At 37.3% G+C, this 12,407-nt stretch overlaps 1 protein-coding gene across 2 annotated transcripts in view; it reads left to right on the top strand.

The window, feature by feature from the left end:
* KPNA1 (karyopherin subunit alpha 1) overlaps positions 1 to 12,407 on the top strand; it is a 92,001-nt gene that overhangs the window by 59,187 nt on the left and 20,407 nt on the right. For both annotated transcript variants that reach the window (XM_069064922.1, XM_069064923.1), the window contains exons 4-6: positions 1,937 to 2,036; positions 3,518 to 3,612; positions 11,791 to 11,922. In XM_069064922.1, coding sequence (XP_068921023.1) covers positions 1,937 to 2,036; positions 3,518 to 3,612; positions 11,791 to 11,922 — 327 coding nt within the window. The remainder of the gene's footprint in view (positions 1 to 1,936; positions 2,037 to 3,517; positions 3,613 to 11,790; positions 11,923 to 12,407) is intronic.

Raw genomic sequence — 12,407 nt, 5'->3', positions numbered from 1 at the left:
GAATTGTCTTAGATCATTGTATTGCTGAAATTTGTCTGCTGTCTAAAAAGTCTAATACTTTTTTTTTTTTAAACAGTTGGGGTTAAGTAACTTGCTCAAGGTTACATGGCCAGTTATTTCTGGGTGTGGTGCTGAGTATCTGAGCCCGGATTTGATCCAGGTCATCCCGACACTGGAGCCAGTGCTCTTACTCGCTGAGCCACCTGGCTGCCCCTAAGCAATTGGAGTTAAGTAACTTGCTCAAGGTTACACGGCCAGGTGTTTCTGGGTGGGTGCTAAGTGTCTGAGCCCGGGATTCGATCTCCAGGTCATCCTGACACTGGAGCCGGTGCTCTTACTCGCTGTGCTACCTGGCCGCCCCCAAGTCTAATACTTTTTAAAAAAGTATTGATTGAGTAGAACAAAATGCACTTTTGAGAGCTAACCTACAACAAGGTGTCTCTTGTGTGTTATACCTCTAGAAATATGGTCTTGAGAGCCTTCCTCAGCATTAATTTTCAGTGATTCTAAATAGACTGCTTGTTGTGCTGTCACACAGAAAAGATCACCATCTAGAGGTAACTTCATTGAACTACAGGCAGATGTGTGGTACCTAAATCATAAGAAAAGTTTTGAGTGGGCATATGATTGGCTCTTGTTGTACATAGTCAATCACTGTATCTGTCAAAGTTCATTTGGAGGTCCTAAAACCTGGAACCTTTACAAACACCTTTGTGATATGTTCTGCATAGACTTTATCCATGTCAATCTGATAAATACTCAAATTGAACTTTTGATAAATGTTTCATGGTTCATAAGAAAATCCTTTTAAATGATCATTCATCTAGCAAGAAGTTATCAACCACATTCTGTGTTCATGGTATTGGGTTTAGTGCTGGTAAGTATAAACATGAATAATATATGTACTCACTTCCTTCAAGGGGTTCACAATCTGTTGGGGAGACCTGGTACAAATACTTGTGTTACAGTCTGGTAAGTTGGTTATGGTGTGAGTAGAGAAGGGTCTGGAACACATCTTTCTTTTTTATAATAGAACTGAATTGAAAAAGTGTCATGTTTACTGTAACTCTTAAAGTGAAGTAAACCTACTTGAAAGCCTTCTTTTGTTTTGAACTTAACCTTGTTTTCTATTGTTTTTCAATGTCTACAGTTTGGCCATAGTATTCTTGGTGTAAGTCACTTCCTAAGATGTATACTTCATTAAGGTTTCTTGAAAGGGGCGGCTAGGTGGTGCAGTGAGTAGAGCACCGGCCCTGGAGTCAGGAGAACCTGAGTTCAAATCCGGCCTTAGACACTTAACACAAAAACTAGCCATGTGACCTTGGGCAAGTCACTTAACCCCAACTGCCTTCCAAAAAGCAAAAAAAAAAGGTTCCTTGAATTTCTAAATGAAAGGTTAGTGATAGGGACAAGGCTCTGTGATTTCATTCACAGGGGAAACTCAACAGAAAGTCAGCAACTTCTTTACAATTTATAGTGTTACGGGGATACATAGAACATTGAGAGGTTAAGTGATTTGCCCAGGGTTGTATAGCTATTCTACATAAGAGGCAGGACTTGAACTCAGATCTTATTTCAACATGTATTTTAATTTAAAACACAAGTTAAGGGGAGGCTAGGTGGCGCAGTGAATAGAGCACCGGCCCTGGAGTCAGGAGGACCTGAGTTCAAATCTGATCTCAGACACTTAACACACACACACACACAAACCTAGCCATGTGACCTTGGGCAAGTCACTTAACCCCAATTGCCGTCCCAAAAAAAGCAAAAAAACCAAAACAAGTTAAACCTAACTTTGTGTGATTGCTCATTGTTGCATTATTTATGCTTTAAATTTTTCTTTAAAAATTATTTTTGTGAACCTTTACTAGTATGTTCATTTAGTTTTACTCTGAAAACTGTTATTTGATTGTATTTGTGATTTGTGTTATTCTAGGGTGGTGTCATTACCTCTGATATGATTGAAATGATATTCTCCAATAGCCCAGAGCAGCAACTTTCAGCAACCCAGAAGTTTAGAAAACTGCTTTCAAAAGGTAAATTATGAATCTCTTACTAGTATACATTTTATAGATATTTCCATAATATAACTTCCACAAACACATTCCTTACTATATGTCAGAATATTTTAAGCTGTCCTATTATCAGAAGAAAAATACACATAATTTATAATCCATGCTTTCAGTCTTTTCCTACTTTGATTAGAATGAATGCAACCAAGATGTTTTTGTCTCATTTCTAACCTACTGCATAAAAGACCACTTAACTGATTAGAGTAGCATTCAGCAACTCAAATTTAAATTGAGAGATCTTAGCTCTCCTTTTAGCCTCATTCACTTTTTTGATGAAAAATAAGAGATCATTTGAAAGGAAAATAATTTCTAATTTTAGTGTTCCTAATTTACCACTGAAGTAGCTAGTTTAGAACTGAAAATATTTAACCAATTTGTCAAAGGTTTTGATGGTCTGAATGTGTGTTGTTGGTCAGTTCGTCATAATTAACTAGGGTTGAATGAAGTTATATCCTTGACTCAAATAAGTCTTAGAATCTTAAGAGCTGGAAGGAACATTACAGGTCATTTAGTCTAAACTTTCACACAGTGCAGGACAAGTCAGGGAATAAATACTTTAAGGAGACATCAGTGCTAGAAGAAAATCTTCATTAGTGGATGACCCTAAGAGCTTTACACCTTTATAAGGAGATATCATCAATCATAGAATAGGTGAAATCAGGGAGGAGAACTCTGATATCTGTCCTCTACCCTCTCCAGTGAAAGGGGAGCAGGGCAGTCCAAGGGGCAAGAAAAACAAAATAAGTTAGAGTTTCAAGGTTGGTGTGATCTTGCAGTATGATGAGTTTCTGGAGACCATGTTGAAGCCCTGATGAGTGCAGCTGGTGAGAAGTTACGAGATGGCTGCACTGGGTACCCTCCTTAAAGAGAGGGTCTGGGAAGAAGTCTCCACTTTCCACTATCTCTAGTCAGATGGAGGGAGAAGCCCAGGGTCACATATCCTTTTCAGTTCTCAGTTGCCTCATATAGTAACCTCTCAGTATTAGTATTGGAAAACAGCCTGTTGCAGCAGAATAACTACTGTTTTTAGAATCAGAGGATAGGACTTCAAAACTTGTCTGTGCCTTATACTGCCTTGTGACCTTGGGCAAATCATTTAGCCTCCTTGGGCCTCAGCTTCTTCATCTGTTAAATGAAGGGATCAGATTAGATTCTGAGGTTCCTTCTAGCTCTGTGATCTACCATCCTAATAAAAAGTAATAGATAGCATCATTACCTATAAAATCAAGGGGTTCTATAGAATACATGACTTCTAAGTTCTCTTCTAGTGCAAAATTTTATATTTCTTTTATAATTGTGATTTGGAGATTAGAACCTTTCTCATAAAGGAAACAGAGGAACGAGGAAAATAGTATGGAGGGCTTTGGAGCTCTCTCTCTCACACACACACACAGTTAAACTTTTTAAAATTTTTTCCTTTGTGTTTTTTTCCCTGGGGGAAACAGAACCTAACCCTCCTATTGATGAAGTCATCAGCACACCAGGAGTGGTGGCGAGGTTTGTGGAGTTCCTGAAACGAAAAGAGAATTGTACATTACAGGTATGGACTTTTCTTCACTTTTTTGTGTATTACTGTGGAGTGCAAGAACACTGTTGATACACTGTGAAAACTATAGTTTTGCTGATAGTTACACTCCAGTTTAAGTCATTGAAGTTAACTTCTTTTTGAGTTAATAGCAATGTATTGGATTGTACAATTATTAGTTAAAAAGACTTAAAAATTCTTAGGAAGCACTTGTGATAGAGGAAACCATTATCATGGAACGTATGTTTGTAGTGTCTCATCTTTGATTTACAGTTGTCACAGACATAAAAGGGAGTCTAAAATTACTGTTAGTTAGTTACCAGTGTCTATTTAGTATTCTTGGTCTGACTACCATGCTATTGCAATATCAGGAAAGTTCGTGGTTTCTATATTGGATTATTTCCCCATTCATAAAAGCTGTCTTTTGATATCCCAGTCCACACATGATACAAGAGCATTAACAAATGTTTACTGAGCATCAGCTTTGTTTTAGGTGCTAGGAAGAGATATAATTTAATAGGTAACTCCTGAGCCTAAGGAGCACATAGCCTTGTAGAGAGCTAAGACACCAACACAGATACTATAACGTACAGTATAACATGATGAGAATTACGTTTTTTTTAAAGTATTAGTTGATGTCTGAGGGAGATGATTGTTACCGTTTATTGGGAATTGGTTTTGTGGAAGAGATTTTGAGTTGGGTTATAAAAAAATGGAAAGAAATACAGTATGATAAGATAAGGAATAGAAGCATTCTAGAAGTAGACATTATTATGGACAAAGTTCTGGAAGCATAAAAGGATAGGACAAAGTTAGGGGGCAGAAAGTAGTCCAGTTGGGCTGAAACCAAATAGAAGAGAGTCACTCAAGTTACGGATGGAAAGAGTGGTGGCAGACTTTGGAAGCAGAAGAATTTGAACTTGATAGGCAATAAATAGGAGAGCCCCTGAAAATTTTTCATTATTGAACATATCTTGGCATAAGAAAGGTTATTCTGTCACTGATGTGAAAGAAGGATTAGGAGGAAAGTATAAAGGTAGGAAGAGCCATAAATAAGATACTGAGTAGATTGGGCAGGTGTTACTAAGAACCTCTGCTAGGATGGTGGCAGCAGGACCAAAGATGGGATGGGTACAAGAAGTATTTTGGCTCTGAGATCGATAGGATCCTTGTAACACGTGAGAGAGAGGGGAAAGTCAAAGGTAATACAAGGTGAGCGCACACTCACACCCATCCATCCAGGGAGTTAACTTTCTATTAATGTGACAAACTAGAGGATCGACTAATGTTCAGTCTATTTTGCAGTGACAATTTTAACCATCAAATATATTGCCAATTAATTGAGAACCAGAAATGACATCAAAATGCCACAACTCCCATTAGTATTTGTAATTACTTTGGATCATTTTCAGAAATTAATTTGGTGTAGATCTTCAATCTTTGGGATTTTTGGTGATCATTTTGAGAAAATAATGAAGTACCAAATAAATCATCAGATATCTTTATGTTGAATTATATTGATCTCAGTTTGCTAAGAACATATTAAACATGTTTCTAAAAGGGCAAAAAAGTGGCATCTATCTGTGATAACTTTCATTTATTTTACTGTCACTGTTGTGTATATTGGGCTTTGTTTTGGTAACAATGATGATTGTTAAGTTCTATTATTTTACTATTCAATCCATGGTCTCAGGATTCTACATTGGTCTAAGACTGGTGCTACATGGGGAATGGAACAGACTGGTAAATAGCAGTCATTTATGTAAGTTTCACTTGCTGCTGGTCTCCATATTTCTCACTGTCCAGAGCATTGTATATATACATGGAACAATGATTTTGAAATTTGTAGAACATGTTCAAGATATCTCTTCTTTTTAATCTCTTCCCACCCCCGCTTTCTGTCTTCTCATCTACTCTGTTTCAGTGATGAATTACTTCAAGAAGGAAAAACAAGAAATCAAGAGAAGGTAGAGTACTTCAATCTTCCATCAAGTTTCCCTGTTCCAGCTTGAGATTCACCCAAATCCCATTCTCCATTTGGATTAGGATTGTTTTACTAGACGATTCCTGTGTTATATTATGTTCCCTGGCAAAGACCAGGATGGTCATCAGCCATCTGTATATCAAGATCACCTAGAGTGCAAGAAAAAGGCTTATATCAGAAGAGTAAATCCAGACAACCAATACTGCAGAGAACAGAGCCTGAGCTTCAAACAACCTTCTGGGAAGGAAACCAAGGGAACTTTACTGCAGTCTCTTGTATGATATTTTTAATTGGATGAGGGAGGTAGGGAAAATGGAAAAACTGAGTTGATTTGTCCATGATTGTAATGTGAAAAAAACCATCTCTACCCCATATTAGGAATTAAGAATGCCGGGGTAGAGCTGCAGAATTCATTCTTAGTTCAGTTGGATTTTATAAGGACTCAGTGCTATAATGTGGCATAAAGGTTTTATAGCCCTAAATTGAAAAATGAATCAGGCAATCCCAGAGTGAGACAAATCAGACTCCATTTTTAGACTCTAGTAATGTCAAAAAAGCATAGCATAATCCTGTTATCAGCTATTTCTCCCAGCTAGATCATGCAATCCTGTAACATTCAAACATCATCTTCTCAGATTCTTCTGGATATTTGAGCCCTAGGAAAATTCCTCTAGAAATTTAATCCAGCTGATATGCTATTCATCTAAGCACCCAGATTCCTTCCTTAGATTAGATATACTAGGTGAGTGTATGAATGACTAAGGCACCTCCCCAAGAATGGGAAAATTTTTATGCTGAAGACTGTAAGGCAAGCGTTACAATGGCATTTTCACCTCCCACATCACCCTTTGATCCATGAGGTACTCCATTAGTTTGAGGAACAAGAGATTGATGAACTTTAACCTGTCAGGCAGCTCTGTCACCCATAAGAGCTTCTCTAGTATATGTTTTATCATCTTGGCTGCCAAAGAATGTTTGTCTTTGGAGTGATAAAGGGCCAGAGAGGGCCCTTGTTTGTTGTATTAGAGATGATCTCAACTAACTTTTCCTTTTTGTGTCCAGAGCACAAAATTTTTCTCTCCAAGGCATGACATGGGGACAAACATAACCATTCTTAGAATGGAAAAAAGTATCTGAAGGGGAGGGGTGAGGATACTTTCAAGTTAAGAACTTGATTAATGCCCTGCCATTTATTCAAGTGAGGAAGAAGCTCTAAATTGGGAGGTGGGCATGGGGAAGAGGGGATAGGGTTGGTGGAGAGTAGAATACAGGTGACTTGATAGGCTCCTGGCTGTTTGAAAAGGCCTTGGGTTGCATCTTGTCCGTGACTCTCTTATTCTTTGGCTAGAGAGCCACATTCCACTCTGACCAAATTCAGAAGGGAATTTGATTACTGCTTTACCTTCTGTTCTATCGGTAAAACCTATCCCCATAGACAGGGAGCAGGGCAGAGATAGGAGAGCAAGAGATAGGAGTGCAACATTGCTAGAGAAGTTTTCCTCACTGCCCATTTGACTTCAGCTAAGAGGACTCACTCTTGCTTTTAAAGTCAGCAAAATGCTCAGGACCTAAGGGGAAAGCAGTTAGTTATAGGGGACAGACACATTTCAGGCATTGCAGCCTGTGCCCTTTTCCAGTCTTATTATACCTGAGAGAAACCAGTCTGTAACTTAACCTTTATCTTCCCTGTTAGACCACTGATATGGTATAAGAATTGGAGGTTTGGTTACATTGTGTCTGTATGGGAAAGTATTTTCCAGTTAAGTGGCACTAAGGGCTCAAATATCTGAGGACATCAGCTTTTTAGAAGGAGCCTGAATATGCTGGGTCAGAATACTACAATTTACCCCTTTTGGGAAATACAAGTAGTACCGGGAATGTATAGCATTCTCTTGGGGATGCCCTGGGCTATAGCCATGGAATTTGGCTGTCTCATCCTAGGTTTCCTGAGTTCATCTCTCTAATTGCTCTTTCCATTTGGACCTGTCATCTCTATGATGTCTCTTTGCTTTAATGAGGTGCTTTAATACCCTGCTTTATAAAGGCAGCTAAAAACAGAAGTGAATTATTTTACAGCCCTAAATTTTGGACAGAGGTGCTGTATCTTAAAATTATTAATTTAATGAGATTGACTTGTTTTTCCTTTTGTCCCTCCCTCTTCCTTACTTAATACAATAAACTGCAGTAAGCCCTTTCTTACCCTTCCTTTTGGTCCTTCTGCTTTTTGTTGGAAGGTTGCTCAGAGCTCAGGCACTGCTCACTGCAGGGTTTGATATCTAGGTTTACTTTTCTGATATGAGCCTCTCTTTTCACTTGCTCTCTAGGTGAGCCTGATGTAAAATGGGCGACCAGTGATCCTAGCATTTGCTAGGAAACAGTGAGACCTGCAAGGTGGCCAGCAAGAGTCCTGATCCAAATGGAGAAGGGGGACCAGGCGTACTTCAGCATGGGAAACTTGATGGGAGGTCAGAAGTACTCCACCTTCTTTGGATTTCTCATTTTCCCTCTCTTAAAAGAACCCATCACTAGAAGGTAGAGACTGAGAAGGGGAAAGAGAAAGCATCAGTTCTTAAAAATGTCCCACAAATTCTCCAGTTGTTGCTGGTTTTAATAACGTCTTCATCATGAGAGATGGTACTAGGGCAAGTGAAACCTACAGAAAATGTCTGCTGCTTTGATGTTTTGTCTAGTTCTTCTCCAAATAGTGCCAGACTTAGAACACTGCAAAAGCTTGAGACTGAGCCCTATGGAAATAAAGAGATAAAATAACCAAAAGAGAAAATAATAATAATAAAAGTTACTTTGGCTGCCACTTTTTTCTGCAGATGATTATTTCTTTTTTTAAAGTGAAAGTTTTTAAAGGAAATTGTTCATTTGGAGATTTGTCAATCATCATACTGAAATACTTTTAAACTTTAGAAGTACTTGACTTGATTGCTTTGCCTATTACTGCAAAAAAGGTTGAATTTTGGAATTTAGATATTATTCAGTTTTTGTTCACATTTTAAAAATAAAAGACTTGAATAATTTAAACTTATTGGGTACCTGTATTGTGCAAGACACTGAAAGAGAGAAAAATAAGTAAGACACTGTCCCTGCCTTAAGGAACTTATGGTCAAATAGGAAAATATGGCCACAAATATTATAATGATGTAAGTGTGTAAGAATTACAGTAAGTTCGGAGGTCATAGAGAATAATTTTAGCTTGAGGAATCAGAGATGTTCTGAAGGATGGAGGACCTGAACTGAGCTTTGAATGATGGGTAAGATTTCAGATGGTGGAGCAGAATACATTTCTCTTTTTAAAAGGGAATGGCATGAGTAAAGACATGAAGGTGAAAATTTGGGATCACTTTAGGGAATGAGATGTGTTGTCACAGTGTGGTATAACATAAACCTGCAAAAGTAGATTGGATTTAGAGTGTAAGTGGCCTTGATTACTAGGCTAGGGAGTTTGTATTTTGTTGAGGAGGTGATGAAAAACCTTTAAATCCTTTTCAGTTTCTAGACAAAAAGCAACATGTTTGGATATGGGCATGGGAAAAATTAATCAGTGTGTGTGGTAGATAGGAGGTAGGGAAACTGTTTAGTAGGCTATTGCATTAATTCACCAGGCAACAGATAATGAGGATCTAAAATTAGGATAATGATAATAGGAACAGAGAAGTAGACAGTTTCTTGTGATATCACAGAGAACAAATTGACAGATCTTAGAGACTGATTTTCATATTTCCACATGCAGGATAGGAAAGAACGAGGATAACTTTAGACCAAGGTCTAAAGTGACTGGGCAATTGGGTGATTGAAAGAATGGTGCTATTTTACTAGCTATGTGAACATGGACATTTCACCTTTCTGAGCCTCAGTTTCTGCCTCTATGAAGTGTTGTGTAGAAGCGGATCATTGTAAATTCTAAAGTGATCTTTTTTTTTTTTTTGGAGTGGGGAAGGTAAGGCAGTTGGTGTTAAGTGACTTGCCCAAGGTCACATAATTAGTAAGTGTCAGATGTCTGAGGCCAGATTTGAACTCAGGTCCTCTTGACTGTAGGGCTGGTGCTCTATTCATTGTGCCACCTCGCTGCCACAAGATATTTTTAAAACACATAACTATTTCAATTAACAGGAAGCTAGAAGGATATGCAGATTTGGGGGAAACATGAGGAATTCGTTTTGATTTTGAGTGTCAGTTAAATGTCCAGGCAGAGTGATTCAGTAGATAGTCAGAAATGTTGGTCCTGGAGCTCAGGAGAACAGTTAAAAGCCAGGGGCAAATATTAGGAATCATCTATATTGAAGTCACTTTGCAGGGATGGATAAGAGTCTAGGAAAGGGGAGAGAAAAAGGAGAGAATGAGGAAATGGGCCAAAGACAAGATCTTAGGGACTGCCAATATAGGAGAGGTAAAACAGTGAAGAGTCAGCAAGGAAGAAGCAAGAACCATGAGAGTCCAGTAGTCCCTTAAGCCAAGGAAAGAGATAATATTAATACAAAAAGAAGTGGTTAGCTTTGTCAGCTGTTGAAGAAGTGACTAAAAGATTGAGGACTAAGAAAGGAAACTCAGTCAAGATTGGGTTAAGGGTTGAAATAAAAGGCATATTGTTCAAAAGTTAGAAGTGTTGAGTGGCTGACAAAGTGGAGGCAGCATGTGATTAAACACAAATAAATATGCTTCCCAAACATGGACAAATATGATAATGAAATGGTTGGATCCAGGCAGGAATAGCCTTTTACACTCAGTGAAAACAAGCTTACAAATATAATAGATTACTTAGTATTTTATAAATAAACTATGATGTTATCAGCAAAAAGATAGCTTTGTCTTCTCTTTGCCTCTCTTTATGCCTTTGTTTTCTTTTTTTAGAACTGTGTCAAATAATAGCTGGGAAAGGAGACCTTATTTCTTTACTCGTATTTATTGGGAAAGCCATTTTGCCATTGCATACAGTATAGCTTTGGGTTCTAGTTAGGTACTTTGTTATCAATATATTTTTAAAACTTAACTTTATATCTGTATTGCATAGTGTCTGCCATTTAGTGGACACTTAATACATACTTAGTGACTTAATTGATTTTAGGTTTTTTAGTATAAATATATGTTGAACTTTGTCATAGGCCTTTTCTGTATATCTTGAGATAATTGTGGTTTTGGATGGTTGTTTTTAATGCGATTAATTTGTTGTTTTCCTAATTTTGAACCATCCTTGTATCCTTGGTATAAATCCAATTGCTTGTTTGGGTAAGAAGCTATAATCTTTTTGCCAAGATTTTATTTAAAATTTTTGAATTGCTACTAATTAATAATGTGATCTTTAGTTCTCTTTTGTTGCCTTGTCTTTCCTTGATTTAGATATTAGGATTATATTTATTTCATGGAAAGGATTTTTGGTCAAGTGTTCTCAATTTTGAGGAATAATTTGTGTAGTATAGTTATTGTTCTTTAAAGTTTGAAAGAATTCTTCTGCAAATCCATCTAGACCAGGAGTTTTTCCTGAAACAATTTATCCAATATGCTATTGTCTTAACTTATTAATTCTTATACCTTATGTTTCAGAACCTTGTCATTACTGGAAGGCCATGCTTTTCTTCCTCTGTCATTTCTATTATTTTTAATCTTTATTCTACCTATCATTTTATGTTTTTTTTCTCACCACCTTTGCTTTAAACTTTTATACTGACATCCCCTCCCAAAAGTCCTTGCTCATTTATTTGTTTTTGATTTATCTTTAACTCCTTCTTAATCTAAAGTTAGTCATTCTGTATGTTGCCTGAATGAAAAGGCATTTATTAAGCACTTATATATGCCAAGGACTGTACTAAGTGTGGGGAATATGAAAAAGAGGACAGTCCTTTCTGTCATGGAGCTAACATTCTAATTGGAGGAGACGACACATATAGGAAGGGTCAACCTCAGGGTGAGTAGAAAATGCTGGTGGGCCAGACGGCATAGTGTCAGATCAGATGGTATGGCCCAGAAGTATTATAGTTGGTGACTTACTGAAGTGGTATGAAAGGCCATATAAAATATTCCTTTAGTTTGTGAATACTTAATTTTAAAATTTCATTTTCTCTGTTATGATGCCCTTCACATGCTGAAAACTACTGTTAATAATGTTATCTTATTCTCACTTCTCTGTAGAGAAACTCTTGAGTATTCTTCATGTTATGTAAGCTGTAAACTATACAAATGAAAAATTATTTTTATTTTCATAGTTTGAATCAGCTTGGGTGCTGACAAATATTGCTTCAGGAAATTCCCTTCAGACTCGAATTGTGATTCAAGCAGGAGCTGTGCCAATCTTCATAGAGCTGCTCAGCTCAGAATTTGAAGATGTGCAGGAGCAGGTAAAGAAACAAATATAAAAGAGAATTAAAATTGTCTAGTAAAAAAAAAAAACACCAGACTTTAGTACTGGAATAAATTTTCTCTTCAGCCTTATTTAAATAAGATTTTATAAACAAAATCCACATCAATCCATGATTTCTCAGAGGAGGGTGTTTTATAAATCTACTATTAGCTGAAATGAAAACTTGGACCTTAGAAAAAGTACATTTGGAGTGAATGATACTATGTTGACCAATTTGATGCAACAAAGCTCTTTCCAGGTCTGGAATGTAGATACTGTGAATTTTTTCTTTCTTCCTCTCTTTTTTTTTTTTTTTTGGAGGGGGGAAGGTAGGGCAATTGAGGTTAAGTGACTTGCCCAAGGTCACACGGCTAGTTTTTTTGTGTGTTAAGTGTCTCAAGTCCTCCTGACTCCAGGGTCCGTGCTCTATTCACTGTGCCACCTAACCACCCCTGTGAATTCTTTTGAGTGAAAAATTTCATG

This window comes from Petaurus breviceps, unplaced genomic scaffold, assembly GCF_028583685.1.
Source record: "Petaurus breviceps papuanus isolate PSGF00001 unplaced genomic scaffold, PetGlider_PUasm1.0 90654, whole genome shotgun sequence".
Classification (NCBI taxonomy): Eukaryota; Metazoa; Chordata; class Mammalia; order Diprotodontia; family Petauridae; genus Petaurus; species Petaurus breviceps.
This window is presented reverse-complemented; position numbering and strand designations above follow the sequence as displayed.